The following is a 19,938-nucleotide window of genomic DNA, read 5'->3' on the forward strand; positions in this document are numbered from 1 at the left end:
CATTTTCTTGGATTTTTGTTGAAGAGAAGGCCAAAGGTCACACCTTTAAAGGCATTTTGGGGTATTTATTACATAATGAGGTGCATTATGGGTGTTTTAAAGGATAATATATCAATGGTTTTTGTGGGGTTGTGAATTTGAAGGGAAAAGTTGGAGTCTTGATAGGTCTCCATTGTGTTTCTTGAGAAATGGTATGGCATTCTTGAATTCTTTGAAGAATTTCTTTAGTTTGCATGTCGGGTTTTGCTTAAAGTTTTGAGCTTTTCTTGAAATAGTTGACAGTTGTGGTTGGATTGTATGAGTATTGTTTTCTCTTGAAGGAGTATAGAAAGGTGGTAAATTTTGTTTTAGCTAAACTATGTGTTGTTCTTGTGAAGGGTTATTATTGCTTCTTGATAGCATAATGGTGAGGTATAATTAAGTGCATATATGTGTTCTAACAACTGGTGGCGAAGGTAGGATTTTTCTTATTAAGGGTTCAAACTATGAAAAGTGAACACAGGAAGAAACCAAAGAGGTTCAACATCTACTATATATACATAAAATATAATTTTAACCATGTATAAACAATGTAATTTTTCGCCGAAGAGGTTTTGGATGAACCCTTGGCCTTACCTAGGTCCGTCTCGGCTAACAACTTAAGCTTTTAGACGAGATGAGTACATAATTCGACATGGTTCAATACTCGTCTTCACTAAGTATCAAGAAGAATTTCCACGTGTTAGGCACTTGAACAACTTTGGCTTATCCGTTTGGATACAATAGCCATATAGTTTGTTGCTATTATCTAGTTTCATACATTTTCATGGGAGGGAAATAGAACATATTTTTCAACAGGTTAAGATTTATTATAAGAGAGTGGTAGTTTTATAGCTGTCCCCATGAAGGTGTACATGTATTTTAACTTGGCCTTGTCCATATTGTTTATTGACTAATGAGTGCATAAGCAACCAAACTTTCATCACTCAGGGAAGATTTTTTTCACTTTCAACTGTTGAGTGCTGCATATGCACCTCCAAGTTAGAGCTTTTTGAAAGCTTAAAGCAGCTATCCCTGAAGTTTCTATTTTGAAACAAAATAGAAGTATATGTATGTGTTTTGGCTTTACTCTCTGCAAAGTATTTTTTTCTCCAGGCCTAATAAATAAACTATGTAAACAAGATTCCATTAGACTGACCTTAGTAGACGCTTCATCTTTCAGCTTTTAAATCATTAGCATATATTACTGGGAGTCAAATTGGCTTATTCAAGAGTAAAATATGTAGACAAATTTAGATTCCATGTGTAGTATATTTGATGTCTCTTATCTTCTTTTCTTTTCTGATTCTATGTCATGTTCTTTTGTTCTTTTTGCTTATGAAATCTCCTCTCTAGTATATACATCATACTTTCAACGTGCATCGTTCTTTATAAGGCACAAATGATTTTGATGCTGTGACTGAGACTTCCACAATTCTAAATGTTGTACAGAGTGTTTCTGCCAGTGTTGTGGTTGGATCTCATGTATGGGTTGAGGATCCAGAGGTAGCTTGGCTAGATGGGGTCGTTGTTGAAATCAATGGGGAAGAGATCACAGTGGACTGCAACTCAGAGAAGACGGTAAGTTTTACACTAGTATACGCCTTAATTGGCTTACTATTATTTATCATTCAGAGTTCCTTTTTCATTGGCTTTTAAGCTTTAATATTCTGTTTTATCTGTATTGTGTTTAATCAACGTGGTTGGTGCCTATGGAGAATAGTTAAATGATAATGTGATTATGTCTTCTTGTTTCCAGCTACAAAAACTACTATCGTAGTTAATTTTTTTTATCTCAGAAGAAAAATTCTTGCTGCAACAGGCAATATTATTAGCAAGATTAGATATGGTTATACTGAGTGAAGGTCTGTTCACTATGTTGTTTGTATAGAGCTTTTTGGAAAAGCCTTTATGAGTTAAAAATGGTGTCCATTTTTAGTGTTTGCAGCATGCTTGCTACCGAACTCTGGATTACATCTTTCATTTTTTCTGGTATCTGAATGTGTTTGAAAAACCTCCCTGAATTTCCTTTGTAGGTTACGGCGAATCTATCCAATGTGTACGCAAGAGATACTGACGCGCCTTCTTGTGGCGTGGATGATATGACAAAACTTTCTTATCTGCATGAACCAGGAGTATTGCAGAATTTGCGAAGTCGATATGACATGAATGAAATATATGTAAGACTTTAAGGACGATTCTTATGCATTTTTCTAATCAACTGTATTTCTTTTTTTATCTTGATAATTTTCTGGCATTAAGGTTTTTTGGTTCATGCTAGTTATCCGGGGAACTATAAAGTAGCGACTGTTTAAGCATTGAATAATAATGAAAGGGTTGATGCCAGAAAATAATATAGAGAGTGTTATATAGGGACTGTTTACTTAAAGGGAACTTTTGTCTTGATATAATTTTTCTCTGTATGTTAATACACATTCTTGTTCCACATTAGAAGGGCTCTTTGGTTCACATACTAGTTATGTGAGGATTATAATGCAGAGATTCTTTATACATGGAATAATAATGAAGGAATTTTATGCGATGAGTAATAATGTTGCAGTTGCATGCGGTGAATTATAATACATGACATATTATCTAGGGACTACTTACTTTAAGGAATTTTTGTTTCAAGTACTTTTATGGACATGTTGCTAATTACCTGTTCTTATTCCTCTTTCTATCTAACATAAAATAATACATAAGTTCCATATAAACTCACTGCAAATATTATTTAATACTGTCGAGAAAATGTTATGCTAGTTATGTCGGGGATAATATAACAATCAAATGCTGATTAATTATGCATAGATTATTTTCTAATTCCTCCGGCCAAACGTTGTATTATTTTATGCAAGATTTTTTTTTGGGATAATTTTTGCTAATCCTTTCAATCAAACAATCCCTTAAGTTTTTTTCTTTGTAATATCTTGAATAAACTGGTCGAGAAAGCTAAGATATGATTGGATGCATTCAGACTTACACTGGGAGTATCTTGATTGCTGTGAATCCCTTCAAGCGGTTACCCCATTTATATGCTAAAAGTGTGATGGAACAGTACAAAGGAGTTGCACTTGGGGAGCTGCCCCCTCATCCTTTTGCTGTTGCTGATTCTGCTTACAGGCAAGATTCATGTTTTTCGAGTGGCTTTCAAAATATTAACTAACTATATAATCTTTAACATTGTGCTTCTGAATGCAGGCAGATGATTCATGAGGGGATAAGCCAGTCAATTTTGGTAAGTGGAGAGAGTGGAGCAGGCAAGACAGAAAGCACAAAAATGCTTATGCAATATCTTGCGTATATGGGAGGACGAGCTGCAGCTGAGGGAAGGAGCGTGGAGCAGCAAGTCCTTGAGGTATGGTTAACTTTTGGTAAATTTTCTCTGCTCGACTTTGTTTCAATTAATTTTGCTGTTGGAATCTTGAGATAGCCACTTTCTTGTCAAGATTGACTTTATAAAATCTGTTCAAAATAAATATGGATCAATCAATCAATCAGCTATACCTCAAAACATTTCTGGATGTATGTACATTTTTAACTTTTGCTTGATTCAGTCAAATCCAGTTTTAGAAGCTTTCGGTAATGCTAAGACAGTCAGAAACAACAACTCAAGGTGAGGAGACCAGAAACTTAGATGCATATTCCTATTCATATTGTACATTCTGTTTAACTTATGAATTTTGCTTCACCAACATGTATTTTGGCAGTCGTTTCGGTAAGTTTGTGGAGCTCCAGTTTGATAAAAGGGGGAGGATATCTGGTGCTGCCATCAAAACATATCTGCTGGAACGATCCCGTGTTTGTCAAGTTTCTGATCCTGAGAGAAATTATCACTGTTTCTATTTGCTTTGTGCTGCGCCACCTCAGGTAATTTCACTGTGCCTTTATGTTTGCAAATGCTTTCTTCTAGTATTTGGGGATCACTTTACCTGTATTAGGATTTACATCATTCTTATTGCTTGCTCCTCTGGATGCAATTTTTCTATTTTCTAATTAAGCACCGTTAATATGTTAACAAAGAAAAGAGAAGTTTTTTGTTTTTTCATTTATTTATTTACTTCTTATTTTTGAAGAATTACAAAGTAAGCAATGTGGATGCATCCTCTTGCAATAATACAAAGTAAAGTTATGTACAATAGACCTAGTGTGGTATGACCGCAGAAGCCGTAGCATTAGCTGCTATGGTCTACTTTTTCAATTTAAGGACTAGATGTTGATGCCGCTACTACTATAAAGACCATAGAATATTATTGTCTGAACATATTCCATAACAATATGTCAGAGCTTATTAAATAAATAAATGTGACTCTTAAAAGTTAAACCATATAAGCATCTAGATGAGCTATCACATAGTTCAACAAGTTAGGATCATACAATGTTGTTCTAAGTTGGAGCTACTTGTTTTCTTTCCTTCTCTTTTCTTGCAGGATGTTGAAAAATATAAAGTAGGGAACCCAAGGACATTTCATTATCTGAACCAATCAAATTTTTTTGAACTAGCTGGAGTGGACGAGTCAGAGGAATACCTGGCAACAAGGAAAGCCATGGATGTTGTTGGGATAAGTCACGACGAGCAGGTATTAGCATCACTGCATTCTTCGATACATGGGTTACTTCATGAGAGTCTCTAGTTTTAATATTCAACTGCAGGATGCTATTTTTAGAGTAGTGGCTGCAATTCTTCACTTGGGAAACATTGAATTTGCAAAGGGAACAGAAACTGATGCTTCGGAACCTAAGGATGATAAGTCTCGGTTCCATCTAAAGATTGCAGCTGAACTATTCATGTAAGTGGTTTCTTCTATTTATAGTCTCCAGATACCCTTGCATTCCTTTTTTTTTTGAAGAAGAAGTAAATTTCATTTTGGTGAAATCTTGTTTAGGTGTGATGAGAAGTCCCTTGAGGACTCCATGTGCAAACGTGTCATGTTCACTCGTGATGAGACCATTACAAAGTCCCTTGATCCAGAAGCTGCAGCTCTCAGTAGAGATGCTCTAGCCAAGATAGTTTACTCAAGATTGTTTGATTGGTTAGTTGAATTCAGGGTGATTAAGTTTTATTGCTTGTTTAGTTGTACCAAACATATTTGACCCAAGACAAATATTGTATTATTGTTCAGGATAGTGAACAAGATCAATAACTCTATTGGCCAAGATCCCGATTCAATTCTCTCAATTGGTGTTCTAGATATCTATGGATTTGAGAGTTTCAAGACAAACAGGTGCTTAACCGGTATGCTTTTGTTTTCATCATTCACAGAGGTTAAGTTCTTGCAGAGTGCTGGATGAAAGTTCTGTTCTGCCATTTTGGATTTTTGGAATTGAATGTTCATTTTCCTCTCTGATCCAACTTAACCATAATTTTTTTCTCTATCAACATCTGCCTCTTTTACCGGATTTATCTTGGATACGGTTTATTGTGCCTGCTATATTTATTGCTGCCTATACACACATTCTGATTCTTAAAGCACTTTAGGTGTTGAGTTCACATTTAGATGAGTAGCCTTAAAAAGTATTCGTGCTAGTATATTCAATTTGCTTTTTGGTGCTCTTTCTTTGGTTATGATTATTGATTTCTTCTATGCAGTTTTGAGCAATTTTGCATTAATTTGACCAACGAAAAACTGCAGCAACATTTCAACCAGGTTTGTGTAGTCATTCATTTGATAGTCTCTCATAGCTGAGAAATGTTAATATAAATACTAAAACCTTTTATTGTTCCCTTTGCCAGCATGTTTTCAAGATGGAGCAAGAAGAGTATACCAAGGAGGAAATTGACTGGAGTTACATAGAGTTCATTGATAACCAAGATATTCTTGATCTTATAGAAAAGGTGATGTAGATCATGAAATATTTTATCACCATCTTTGACTTTTCTCGAAAAAATGTACAGAGTAAGATTTATTGGCAGAAAATGGGACAAGAGCATATACAAGTGTATACAGATAAAGAGTTCTATACAAAGTAGATCTTTCTACCAATTATATTTAATCATCAATGCATGTCAAATTGTCTTATGGTGGTTACATTACTATTTGATGCACTTCTTTCCTCCACAGTTATTCTGGTAAAAAAGGAAAACAATATGTGTGCTTTTATCATCATTTTTCTGTGATGTCATAGATTTTAAATTTTATTGATATGCTTTGGTTGCACTTGAGCCAAGGGTCTTTTGGAAACAGCCTCTCTACCTCCACGAGGTAGGGGTAAGGTCTGCGTACCCTCCCCAGACCCCACATAGTGGATTTCACTGGGTATGTTGTTGTTGTTGATGTATTGATATGTTTTGGTTCCATTTTGCCATGCTTATGTTCTGAATACTTCGTTTCTTTCAGAAACCTGGGGGGATTATTGCTCTTCTTGATGAGGCTTGGTATGCAGGCACTTCAATTCTTTAATTTACTCTAATTTTTCTTTCTCTTGGTATAATTGTCAAAATTAATCACAAAACTCATTGGCTGTGGTGTTTACTACTTATGTGGCTCTTCTGTCAGTATGTTCCCAAGATCAACACATGAGACTTTCGCTGAGAAGCTATATCAGACTTTTAAAGATCATAAGCGGTTCAGCAAGCCAAAGTTGTCTCGGACGGATTTTACTGTTTGCCACTACGCTGGTGATGTAAGTACGGAAACTAGTTCTTCAAGATATCTTTTACATCACAGAATGAGGGTTATGCAATTATTACCTAGAAAAGCAAGTGTCGCTCAAAGTTGTTTCGACTTCTTTCATGTCAGGTCACGTACCAAACTGAGTTCTTTTTGGATAAGAACAAGGATTATGTCGTTCCAGAGCACCAAGCAACACTTATTGCTTCTAAGTGCCCCTTTGTTTCTGGCTTGTTTCCACCTTTACCTGAAGATTCTTCTAAACATACCAAGTTCTCCTCTATTGGTGCTCGATTTAAAGTATGTTTTCCTCTAGCCTTTGATCAACCTTTTTAAATTATTGCTTCATGCCTCTGAAATATCTTACCCTGTACCTGATGTAGCAACAATTGCAATCATTGCTTGAGACACTTAATGCCACAGAGCCTCATTATGTTCGTTGCGTGAAGCCAAATAATCTTTTGAAGCCAGAAATTTTTGAGAATCAAAATGTACTCCAGCAGCTTCGTTGTGGGGTACTCTTTAACAACTCTGTCTATTACAAATTATACTGTCTCTGCAAAACTGGGTGCTTCACAACTAAATCTTTTCTAGGGAGTTCTGGAGGCTATTCGGATCAGTTGTGCTGGCTTTCCTACTCGAAAACCATTTGATGAATTCTTAAGTCGGTTTAAGGTCCTTGCTCCTGAAGTTTTAAATGGAAGGTATTATTTGTATTAGAAATTAGCACAATTCAAAGAGTTTTCAAGGTTTCTATCCATTTCTTTCTTTGGTCTGTTAACATTTAGAAATTTTCTCGCCATGCTTTCTTTCACATTTCTTCTCTCATGTTAGTCTTCTCCTTGATAGAATTGACGAGGTTGCTGCTTGCGGAAGACTTTTAGAGAAATCTGGCCTCAAAGGTTATCAGGTACTGGTTGTCGTTCTTCTGGTAGTGGTTAATCATAAGTAGAAAAATCATTAAGAATTATCTATTAAAGAGAGATTATGTTTTTGTGCTGAATACTTCAGCAAGAAATCAAGAAACAATCAGTAAAATATCTCCCTGTTCTTCTTTCCTTTAGGCAAGAAATTACAAATAAATTACCTACCTAAACTAATATAGAATCTCTCTAATCTAGAAACAAATAAAATCCCGGACTCCTAGTCTAAGAACAGTTTCTTAGCCCATTCAGGATCTTTGAGATCCTTCCCCAGAATTAGGACAACTCGAAATCGTGCTTATTCCTTCTGCTCAGAAAGTTCAGCGCCGTTTTTCTTTTTAATTGGAGTATTTGGTCATTTAGTTTCTGCATTTAGTTGAGAATCTTGTGGGAAACCTGTAATCTAGGATTCCTACTTTCTTGTTACATCAGATTTTTGTTTGTATTACATTGTTCAATTTTGTATCATCTGTTGGTATGATTCTGACTTCTGTTTAAGTTTATAAAGTTTTACTTGTGACGGTCATTCTATCTGGTATTACATAATTTCAGGTTGGTAAAACAAAAGTGTTTCTTAGAGCTGGTCAAATGGCAGAATTAGACACTCGCCGAAATGAGGTCCTTGGCAGGTCAGCTATCATAATCCAGGGAAAAGTTCGCTCATACTACGCTCGAAAAAAGTTTTTGTTGTTACGAGTTTCAGCAATCCAAGTCCAAGCTGTTTGTAGGGGTATGAACCTGCTTGATTTCTATATTAGTTATATGACCACATGCCAATAAAAAGCTAGATTGGCAGTGAGTACATCCTGGGTCCTGTGCACTCCGTTCCATGACACTGGGATTTGGTTTCCTTTAAATTCAATAATGCCTCTAATGGTTTGCTTATGCAATAAAAAAATGCTGTAACAGTTTCATGATGCCTATGCAGGCCAGACCGAACGGGCTCTCTATGAGTGCATGAGGAGGGAAGCTGCCTGTCTGAGGATCCAAAAAGATGCACGCAAGTACATTGCAAGGAGATCTTATGGATTGCTGTGTGTTTCAGCTGTTTCCATTCAAGCAGGACTGCGGGGCATGGCTTCTCGAAATGAGCTTCAATTCAGAAAGCGAAAAAAAGCAGCTATCTTTATCCAGGTAATAGAGGGACTTTGTACTGTCTTTTCTGAATTTTTACATACCATTGTAGTGCCAGTTTTTTATCCTGATCTGGTTCAGCATTATGATAATTAGAATTCAAGTAACTAATCCATTTTACATGTTTTGACGGACACTTCGCTTTGCTGTAATTTTTCTTACCTTGATTATATTGATTATAGAGTGATTGGCGGAGATGTGTGAAACGGCGGCATTATAGGAGGATGAAGAAAGCAGCAGTTGTGTTACAATGTGCCTGGAGAGCTAAATTGGCCCGCAAAGAACTACGGAAGCTAAAGATGGTAAGAACTTCTCTTTCTGCTGGCCTTTATTGGTCACAAAGTTTTTTGTATGACATGCTAGTTTGTTATTCCCCTTGATCTGTGTAACTTGTATTTATCATTATTCTCCCAGTATGAAGTTATGACAGAATAACAACTAGTTCTGAATCATTCAATGAAAATATCATGAATGTGTCGAAGTTAAATAAATGAATATCCATGTCTTGTACTTGAATTGCTGAATGCTGGTTGCCAATTTATATATTCAATTGATTTAAGAGTCTTTGACGAAATTCACGGATAGTACATGAGATTTCCCCATCTTGAACTTGCAAATCTATATCTGCCATTGTTGGGATTGGTATTTCACGTGTTGGAGTTCAAAACCTTAATAAATGTGTTAAATGTCTTGATTTTCTTTTCTGATTCAGGCAGCTAAAGAAACTGGAGCTCTCCAAGATGCCAAAAGCAAGCTGGAAAAGGAAGTTGAAGAGCTGACACAGAGACTACAGGTGGAGAAGCGCATGAGGGTAAATAAGTTTCTTTTAACTTTCAAGATTACTACCAGTATTATATTTGGTAATTAGGTTCTAAAAGGTTCATTATCTATAATGTCGTCCCGTCCACTCAGTTTAAAGAAAATGAGTTCATCTTATATTTGTTCAGGCCCATCTTTTCTGCACATCACCGTGAGTTACAGGTCTTACACTTGATAATTGAGACATATATCCAATTGTATTCCTAAACTTAAGGAATTGAAAATAGATTCCATTTACTGCAGCTTTAATCACTTAGGCCTATCAAAGGCAAAAACACACTAGAAACTTCTGAGGAACTAATGGTTCACTCCCAGATTCTCACTCAGAAACAAAATACTCCTTGAAATGATGTACCTCAAGGATCACTTTTCTGAAAAGAAGAAAGCTCATAGCATTTAAGAATGCACAGAATAGCTAATGGAAGTTAAGAACCTGGATGGGATATGCATTTCTACAAGTATATATCAATTAACTTTGTTGAATGATTCTCGCACAAAAGATTTTCTGAAGAGAATGACCAATTTAGAAATTCCTAGACAATGGTGAATTACTTTTATTCTTTGAATGAATTATTTTTGCAATGCAATATAACCAAACATGGAAATGATAAAGAGATGCTAGTTTATTATGAGGAGAAATTGTTGACAGTTGCTTAGTGTCAACAATTTCAGAAATTGTAGGCGCTGCTGGTTGAAATGGTGTAAGGTGCTTAGTGTTTAATCATGGTATGCAGGCTTCTGTTTGCGACCAAATGTCGAACTATGATGCATGATATTTCCAACATGATGAGCTACAATGTTTAAGCACAATGGTAGACTTTTCATTGTGCATCTTTTCCAGTACCCCATCATATATATGGCATAATTTTGTTCTCCTCTATAGCTAACAATGATGTCTAACCTTTTTCTGAATATGCTTTGGTTATGATTTATATGTTTAGGACTCAGAAACTCTGCAAAAATTTGTTTGTTGAAACAGAATATTTTAGTGAACTGGTGATCGCCTATCTTAGTGCTCAACTTCTGAATCAAAAGAAAGCATCTACATGTTTTTGCTTATGATGCATACATGATTGAATTGTTGATGAAAATTAATTTCACTATGAAGTTGTTATTGTTGGACTTTGGAGTTGGACCAAGGTAAAACAAGCCTTGAAAATTAACAGAAAACGTAATGTGTTTCTATTTTGTATTAGCAACTTGTTTCTATAACAGTAACTGACAGAAACTATATTATATAGGACAAGCTTGAGGAAGCTAAAACCCAGGAAACAATGAAATTACAGTCTGCATTGGAAGAGATGAGGCTTCAGCTTCAAGAAACTAAAGAGCTGCTCAAGAAGGAACGTGAGGCTGGAACAAAGGTCGTGGAGCAAGGATCCATTATACAAGAGGCCCAGGTTATAGATCAGGAGGTGGTCACGGAGGAACGTGCGACTTCCACAAAGATCGTGGAACAGGGATCTGTTGTACAAGAGGTCCAGGTTATAGATCAGGTTCAGGTCAACAAGCTTACAGCTGAAACTGAGCAGCTTAAGGTTAGAATGTGAGATTTAACTTTGTTGTATTACTTAATGGATATTGGATACTTTATTTGAAGTTCAAGAAGTACATGAAGTAATCCTGACAGGGAAAGTTTTTCTGTTGTTTCAAATTTGTTCTTTTAGCCACTGTTTTCTCACTCAAGATTATATCCATTACAGCTTCTGATGCATAATTTTCATAATTCAGTTGTCGAACTGGCTTTTAGTATCTTGTCAAATTCGTTGCAGGTTCTTGTTAACTCATTGGAAAAGGAAATTGATGAAAAAGAGAAAAAATATGAGGAGACAGTCAGAGTAAGTAATGAGCGACTGAAGCAAGTTCTGGAGGCCGAGTCTAAGATAAGTCAGTTGAAGGATGCCATGCAAAGGTAATGAAATTTTACTCATGTCAGTTTCTTTGTTTGAAACAGTCTTTCTTTACTTGTTCTACCTTTATATGGTTTAGTATTAATCTGGGATAATCCATCATAGTTTCTCTAAAGCATAAAGTCAATTATTATATCATCTTTCGTTCCGCATAGTTGAATGGTCTAACAATGACAACTACGCCTCAGTCCCAAATAAGTTGTGGAGTTGAATGGTCTAAGTTTTAATATTTTTAATACATTATACCTACTAAAAATAACTGCATACACCTCCTAGCAGATTCGTGGTTCAATTGTTTCAATCCACCTCAGCTTCCTCTGAATTGAATCTAATCTGTAGTTGACCCAAAATTGCATTTTGATCTCCGCTGAATCCAGATCCTCTCATAACTTTTGCAATTGTTGGTATTTTATTGTCAATACAGTTCTAAGTTAGTTCTGCAGTTAATTTCGCACCAATTAGATCCTTATTTTCCCATCTTTTTCATTCGTTACTGATTGAGAGAACCACAGTTCGAAAGAGCTGCTAATGAAGGATCCTGAGGCAGCCACAAAGTTGTTGGAAGAAGTAGAGTTCCAGGTTGCAGATCAGGAGGTATCGGGCAAGATTACCGCTGAAAATGAGCAGCTCAAGGTGAAGATGTTAGATTTACATTGTGATGTACTACTTAATAGACGCTCTTCTTGAATTTCAATAAATACCAGATGAAATTGTTGTCGGGACCAGTTTTCTTGCTGCTTCTAATTTTTGTATCTTGCTCACTTTTTTCTTTCATAGGATTATAAATCCAGGATTGCAGTCTCCAATGTGTGATTATCACAATCCAGTCATTGAACTAGCTTTTAACATGCTTATTATATATGTTGCAGGTTCTTGTTAACTCATTGGAAAAGAAGATTGATGAAACAGAGAAAAAATATGAGGAAACAAGCAAAATAAGTGAGGAGCGATTGAAGCAAGCTCTGGATGCAGAAGCTAAGATAATTGAGTTGAAGCTTAACATGCAAAGGTTAAAAAGTTTTACATATATGGCTTGGTTTCTTCAACAGCTCTGGCCTCTTATCTTATTTTTTCTTTTCAAAATATGGTTTTGTATGTCATTTAAATATGGTAGCTGTTAGTCTTAAGCTGGAATTCAATCAGTATTTTATTGTCGTACCCATACCTATGTCCCAACATGTGGATCAAGCTTGAAAAATGCTTGTTATATCAAGCAGTTGTTAAGTTCAAATTGGTAACTACAGACATTAACGAAGAACCAAGTCATAGATTGCCTATGACTTGCATTGAATACCACAGCTGGTTTACTTGGGGTTCATGAATATCAACTCAGCCAGTGTTCTAGAGGCTTTATAGCTTTTATGAAAATTGAACTTTTTGGGTAAAAATTTAAATTGTAGTTTAACCTAGTCAAATCTGTTCGACTAAAGCAGATGACGGATCCATGTATATTGCTTCTGTATGTTCTCCAATATTTCTTTTATAGCTTCTCTTCTTGTTAAAGCAAAATTTGAACAGAATCCATAATATTTGTACAAGTTAAAATACAGGATTCTTTATCATGTGAAATAAGTTAGTTTGAATATCTTGTTTAACTTAACATTTGTATCTCAGGCTTGAAGAGAAACTTTCTGATATAGAAGACCAGCAGATTCTTCGACAGCAAGCATTAAATTTACCAACTGGAAGAACTTCAAGTCGCTTTGCAGTAAAAACTCTGCCTCTGATACCATAGAAATGCCAAAAAAAAATTCATAGCTTTCTTGTACATTTCCTCACTTTTTTTTTTTTTTACTTTTTTCTGTTTTCCTCCTGCAGCCTTCTGAAAACGGTCATCATGTAAGTGAAGGATTCACCTTTAGTGCTTTGTTATATACTTCCTCTGTCTCAACTTGCATGATACTCTTGTCATTTTAGAACATCCCAAAGCGTTTGACACCATTCCATTTCTGGACAACTTTCACTACTTTCAAGAATTCAAATTCATAGTGTTCAAGTTTTAAATATTGAGATGATGTTTTCTCTATCGAACTAACATTTCAACTAATACTCTAATGTTATCTTACACTATCACTAGTTTAACATATAAGTTAAATTAACATCTTAAATACTGTGTGCACTTGATTACAGTCACATAAACTGGGATGAAGGGAGTAACAGTCATGTTGGTGCTTTGCATAATGTCTGTTCTGACATGATGACCATTTTCAGGAACCACTGGCTGCAGTACCATCAAGAAGGTTTGGTACAGATTCAATGAGGAGATCCAATGCTGGAGCAACAAAATGGTTTGGTACAGAGTCTATGAGGAGATCCATGGCTGATAGGCAGCGGGTATGTACCCAGGAAGTGATCAAATATTTTTCAATCAGATTTCCTTCTGTTTGCCATCTTTCTCTGATTTAATACTTTTTGAGAATATATGGAACAGAATATCCAAAAATTGGAGTTCCTAAAACATGCTATGCCACAAAAACATTTATTTTAAAAGGCTTGTGGTTTGAGCTCTATTGTATGAGTGAGATTCACAGATACCGAGTTGATGGCTTAGTCAAAATCTTCCCAAAAGAAAAACCAGGATTAAACATTATCTTTGATTTGATGAGCAGTGGGGAAAATATAGGACTGATTGAATTTCTTTTCTCTGATGTCGCTAAGAGGTTGATACAACTTACCTTTTTCCTTCTCTGGTGGGAGATGGGCGTTCAAATCCTTCCAATTTTATATTTCTTCTTCCTTATCTTCACCCTCATTCCTGTATTATCCCTTGTACTTCCTTGTTCACTGGCTATTTCTTTGTTAAAAATAATCAATACATAATGGCAGCTAAAGAAATGAACAAATAAAGAGTGCTGACACACTCCGAACTTCTCTTGATGCATCTTGAAAACTACCTTCCTTGCAACTTTAATCTACTGCAGAAGATAGTATCGGAAGTACATAGCTGCATATGTTTATCACTGGAGTTCCCTTTTAGTCCTAAACCCTGGGCAGAATGCTTTTTTAATTACTTTTTTGATACCGAGAAATCCAGCTGTAGCCAACCTTTAGGACCAGCCGCTACCTTGGAAACTCAGGGATAATAGGCCTTCCCCTCTACCCTTCTCAACTTGAATATTAGGCTTAGTTATCTTGGCGTCAGGCTTGAACTTGTGACCCAAGCATCAAATCCCTGTACCTTTTCCAAGTGAGCTAATCCTTGGGAACTGAGTAAAATGATTTTATGTGTGTATGCAATGCTTAAAGATGAACTCGTGCATATACTATTCTGCATGAACACAAAAAACATAGTTATTTTTCTAATTTTGTGCTACTAGTTTTTGAGAAGTTTTATTCACAGAGGCATAATACATCAGCACAGGAAATATTCCTCCACTTTATTGTGTATGAATGTGGTGATTCCGTGTCTACTTATTCTAATATATTCTTTAACATTATGTTGCAGGAGAGTGTGGATATTCTTATCAAATGTGTCGGTCAAGATCTAGGGTTCAGTGAAGGGAAACCAGTGGCAGCATTTACCATATACAAATGCCTACTTAATTGGAATTCCTTTGAAGCAGAAAAAACTAACGTGTTCGATCGTCTTATTCAGATGATTGGTTCTGCGATAGAGGTAACTTTCAATATCATGTCAAAATCAGCAATCATGTTGTATTGTTCGTAGGAGTTCACGAGTCATAACATCAGTGTAATACACACACTAGCCTGTATTGTACTGCTATGTCAAAAATGCTGTCTCTCTAACTCAATGATAAACACACATGCTCATTTTATATCAATTTTCAGGATGAGACAAACAATAATCACATGGCTTATTGGCTGTCCAACAGTGCAACTTTGTTGTTTTTACTTCAGCATACACTGAAAACTACTGATTCAGCTCCAAGTAGACCGCCCCAACCAACATCATTTTTTGGTAGAATGGCACAGGTATTTCGATTCTTTCTTCATCTCTATTATTAAATGTGCTCCTAAAACTATTGAATTAAAGTTTCTGTTGGCTATATATTTTGCAGTATTACTTTGTGTATTTGAAAGCACTTCTATAGAAAGTTTCTGCAGTTATTATTTGAGTTCCCTGTTACTTTACTTGACAAAATTGGACATGTCTCTGATGCTACTATTGATGTTGAAGATCTGAGGGGGAAAATAGAAAATAGAGAGAAATAACTGTATTGGTATGTGTCATAAACTGTTTCATAAGTAGAAACAAACTAGGAACACAATATACAAAATACGGTGGTGCATTTATTGCACTGCTAACTTATGTATTAAGTTAGAGCCAGTCCTTGACGACCGAATGCGCCCATCAAACTCATAATGGTGAAACCACTTGAGGTTGCAAAGTAATACTGTAAGATTCTTGTCGGTCTAGTGGGTGATGGAAGGCTGAAGCATGCTCTTAGTAGTTGTTAAAGATAAATTGCGGAACAAGCAGAGACAAAGTTAGGAACATAGTTCCTTTATGTATATTTTGGATGATTTGAATTGAAAGCAAATATCAATGTTTTGTGGGAACAAAGCATACTTCATAAGTGAAGTTTAGATATCTTCAAAATAAAAAGAAACTGATGCTAAGGAAGAGGAGGAAGTGAAGCTGGAGCAGATGGAAACTAAGACAACAACATACCCAGTGTAATCCCACAAGTGGGGTCTGGGGAGGGTAGGATGGTAGGATGTACTCAGACCTTACCCCCTACCTTTATGAGGTAGAGAGGTTGTTTCCAATTGACACTCGGAGAACAATTATCGGAACATAATTGCAAGAACAATATGACAACAAAAGAGCAACACCCAAGCACTTAAAAATATAACGGTAGCAAAAAGAGATTCACATAATATTAAAGAAGCATATAAATCAAATAAGATGACAGAATGAAACATATGGCTAACAGATCAAGATACAAATCAGTCCAAATCATTCACCATACAAGCAAGATAAACTATGGAGGAGTTTCCCAAGACCTTTATATAAATCCCTTTGGAAGTCCCTACATAACCTATGCGGGACAACAAACAAATCAACATCCTCTTGCACGTTTAACCCAATATTTGGAGTTCACACGTGATCTTTACTTCTGACTTACCAATGGCAAATAGGCTTGTCAAAGGTTTACTCTGATACCATGTCAAAGAAGATGAGCTTCCAACCTAAAACATCAAGGCCATGAGTGAAGTAGTTCAAGACCCTTATAAACCTTTGAGAGCCCTTAGAGGACCGATGTCAGACAATCAGAAGATTTCAGAAGGCGGAGTTGATAGCAGTTAGGCGGGATGATTTTCTATAGTTCATGAACTAATCGTATATATATTCTGTGCGCTGATCTGAAAATGGTACCATGCTTAATATCTGTGATGAAGAGGAAGTATTTTAATGTAACACCGCACCAGTAAGCGGAAATAACTTACAAATTCTCATACAGATTGAATTGGATCTGATAGAGTGATGAAGATTCGAATGATGAGGAAGGAATAAGGAGAACTAGTCATATTGATTCTAATTTGATTAATATGATATACAATATACACTTATATATAGGTGTGATGCACTATGTAAGAAACAATCCCACATTTATTTCACCATTGACTTACTTATTAGGTGGCCTCCTGTGTCCTAACTTTCTAGTAGTTGGTTTACTCGTATCCTAGAATGAGGTATATACAGGTTACTTATAACAGAATTCCAGCATATTTCTCTAGAAAATTTATTGATAAAATGATTGTATTTATTTCTCTAGAGTTTCCGGTCTTCATCTGTCAACCTTGCAATTGGTGGTCTCGACACTGTACGTCAGGTTGAGGCAAAGCAGCCAGCTTTACTTTTTAAGCTACAGCTCAGTGCTTATGTCGAAAAGATTTATGGAATTGTTCGAGATAACTGGAAAAAGGACCTGTCTTCACTGCTGACTTCATGTATCCAGGTAAATCGCCATATTTTCTAGAAGTTCTATGACGATGTTTTATATATGTGTGTGTGTTGTGTACATATATGTATGTATTCTGACCAATATGAATAACATCATTTGGTGCTTGCTAATAAAAAAATATCTCCCAAGTAAGTCCTCTGGGCATCTGTATCATTTAATAACTCACTGCACCATATTCACTGTTGCTTTGATTAGGATTCTGGTTTATCTTGATTTCATGGCCCTTTCAAAAAAATTCTGTTGGATCTCAAAAATTGTGATAAGCTGTTGTGCTTATAACTTAATTGTATTTTGACTCAAAAGTTCTTCGGGTTATGGTCTTTGTACTTCACATATTCAAACTTCTAATTATACTTGCACTTCCCATCTTAATTAGGCATCTCAAGCATCAAAAGGCGCCTCCTTGCAATCACCACGGAAGTCCGTTGATGGTTCTTCTCCACCCACTCCGTGGGATGGCGTAATTGAGAGCCTAAATGGGCTTCTCAGTATACTGAAAGAAAATTATGTAAGTTTCATTGTAGGAAACAGTGTGATGTGCTAATATTACCATAAACTGATGAGTGGACTTATGAATATTTTGCAGGTTCATCCAGTTTTCGTCCAGAGAATTCTGAACCAGATATTCTCTTACATAAATGTTCAGCTGTTCAATAGGTACGTTCTTTTTGTATCTCATAGTAGGAAGATTAGACAGAAAGTCATAGATACTCCACTTACCATTCTATTTAATCATCATTGCAGCCTTCTCCTTCAAAGAGAGTGTTGTACATTCAGCAACGGGGAGTATGTAAAAGCTGGATTGCAAGAAATAGAACTTTGGTGCGGCAATATGAAAGAAGAGGTACTCTATCATTAGTACTGTAAGGGTATATTGTTTCTAGATTAATATATCATGAACTGTATTTACATATATTTAACTTTTCCTTCGCAGTACGTTGGCTCTTCGTTGGATGAATTAAAGCATGCAAGGCAGGCAGTTGGATTTTTGGTATGTTTCTCCTCTTTGAATGAACAAAGTTAATCAATCAAGATGAACCTTTTTTTTTTTTTTTTGATAAATGTCACTCTGCTTCATAGGCTAATAATGCTCTTCTTACATTTAAGTATGATTTTACAGAAACTCTTTCTGTTACTTGCAAGTGACACCACATATATGGATATTTAACTCCCATTTTGAGATTATCTATCACCTAATCTCTTCCGTATATTTTTCCCTATCTAAATAGCTCCTTTACAGGTTATTAATCAGAAGTCAAGACTTACATCTGAAGATCTAACAACTGATCTCTGTCCTGTAAGTTCATCTTCATAGTCTTCTTAGTTGTACTTAATTTAGAGATACAAATATTGATAATACATGGCGGTTCCAGGCTGCCACTTCTGGAAGTCGTGTTCCTTTGTTAGTTATTTGAGTGCTAAAACAAAGAATCCTATTGGAGAATTTTATGAAGTGTATATAGATCGATAGGGACTTAAATGAATTATGTATGGTGTTAAGATATTGAAGTTAATTTTCATGCTACGATACGAGTCCTTGGCATTTATGTTGTCACATTTGTGCATCTGTCACTTAGCGTCTTTTTTTGTTGGGATCATCTTTTCAGATTCTGAGTAGTCAACAGTTGTATCGGATATGTACACTTTACTGGGATGAAGATTTTAATACTCAAGGTGTATCCCCAGAGGTAAGTCCTCCTTTCTTTTATTTTATTTCATTCAATGTCTTCTATTGATTATGTGTTTAAGAAATGCTCCTTCGAGACGATCTGCTAGTCAACTAATGTATATCAATATAAGACATTGGCTTACATCCTCCAACTGTTTGTTTTTCTGATTATTTTCTTCTTTCGGGGACACTAAACCTTAGCTTTAATGATTCTCTCTCTCAATGGCAAATTTTAACTGAACTTTTCTGCATTCGGATCCTAAACCATACTGCTCGGAACAGGTCATTTCCAGTTTTAAGGATCAAGAAAAAGAAGACGCAAAGGATGCAGATAATGCAAATGATGCAGATAACAACTTTATATTGGATGATAATTCCAGGTACTTCATTAATCTCATTTGCTATCAAAATCTATGTTGTTAGGACTCTTCAAAAATACCGACAGGTGCATGTTGTATCCTCCAAAAGTAGTACATTTCCAGAGGATCTGCATTTTTTGAGAGTCCGAGCAACATAGGTCAAAATGACAATAGATCCTGTTCTGTCATTCATCTATTTGCTACCAATGCAGCATTCCAATCTCTGTTGAGGAGATTAACAGTTCCCTCAAGGACGTTGATTTTACCGGTGTAAAACCTGCAAATGAACTGCTTGAAAATGCAGCCTTCCAATTTTTACGCGAATAAGGCTGAGGTTTCTCTAGCATGAAATGCATGTTTTGTTGGAAAGACGTCGTTCAAGTCTCCACGCCATGAATACCAACTATTGTACATCCATCAACCTATTCATTTTCCTTCCAGACACGTCTTCTCGTTATACTGTAACATCCAATGCCCCTTGTAAAGTTGCTCAATTGTAGTCTTCTTGTAAAATTGTAGGTCTAGTTTAGATAGGAGAAAAGGGGGGCAAAAGGGAGGAAATTTTCCA

At 35.9% G+C, this 19,938-nt stretch overlaps 1 protein-coding gene across 5 annotated transcripts; it reads left to right on the forward strand.

Moving 5' to 3' along the window:
- On the forward strand, window positions 1–19,911 carry LOC125870653 (myosin-6-like). 5 transcript variants are annotated; one of them, XM_049551137.1, is made up of 42 exons: window positions 1–191; window positions 1,471–1,599; window positions 2,055–2,198; window positions 2,993–3,138; window positions 3,217–3,373; window positions 3,573–3,631; window positions 3,726–3,885; window positions 4,446–4,595; window positions 4,669–4,805; window positions 4,902–5,048; window positions 5,139–5,240; window positions 5,606–5,663; window positions 5,750–5,851; window positions 6,354–6,391; window positions 6,513–6,639; window positions 6,756–6,926; window positions 7,010–7,141; window positions 7,221–7,330; window positions 7,476–7,536; window positions 8,102–8,279; window positions 8,478–8,683; window positions 8,866–8,985; window positions 9,396–9,494; window positions 10,744–10,866; window positions 10,951–11,040; window positions 11,275–11,414; window positions 11,925–12,045; window positions 12,282–12,421; window positions 13,027–13,120; window positions 13,231–13,251; window positions 13,624–13,746; window positions 14,858–15,028; window positions 15,202–15,345; window positions 17,154–17,336; window positions 17,719–17,850; window positions 17,929–17,999; window positions 18,087–18,186; window positions 18,277–18,333; window positions 18,583–18,639; window positions 18,950–19,030; window positions 19,294–19,391; window positions 19,583–19,911. In XM_049551137.1, the coding sequence occupies exons 1-42, from the start codon at window positions 189–191 to the stop codon at window positions 19,695–19,697; spliced, it is 4,797 nt and encodes a 1,598-aa protein (XP_049407094.1). In that variant the 5' UTR covers window positions 1–188; the 3' UTR covers window positions 19,698–19,911. The 5 variants fall into 5 exon arrangements, with proteins under 5 accessions (XP_049407094.1, XP_049407093.1, XP_049407096.1 ...); XM_049551136.1 differs by having other exon boundaries at window positions 10,744–11,040; XM_049551139.1 differs by lacking the exons at window positions 11,275–11,414; window positions 11,925–12,045.
- Window positions 19,912–19,938: the final 27 nt, after the last annotated feature.

This window comes from Solanum stenotomum, chromosome 7 (assembly GCF_019186545.1).
Source record: "Solanum stenotomum isolate F172 chromosome 7, ASM1918654v1, whole genome shotgun sequence".
Classification (NCBI taxonomy): Eukaryota; Viridiplantae; Streptophyta; class Magnoliopsida; order Solanales; family Solanaceae; genus Solanum; species Solanum stenotomum.

Coding starts and splice junctions, on each gene's coding strand:
- LOC125870653 (XM_049551136.1), top strand. Junction 3,374..3,572: donor TGGAGCAGCAAGTCCTTGAG/GTATGGTTAACT, acceptor TGCTTGATTCAG/TCAAATCCAGTTTTAGAAGC. Junction 15,029..15,201: donor TGATTGGTTCTGCGATAGAG/GTAACTTTCAAT, acceptor ATCAATTTTCAG/GATGAGACAAACAATAATCA.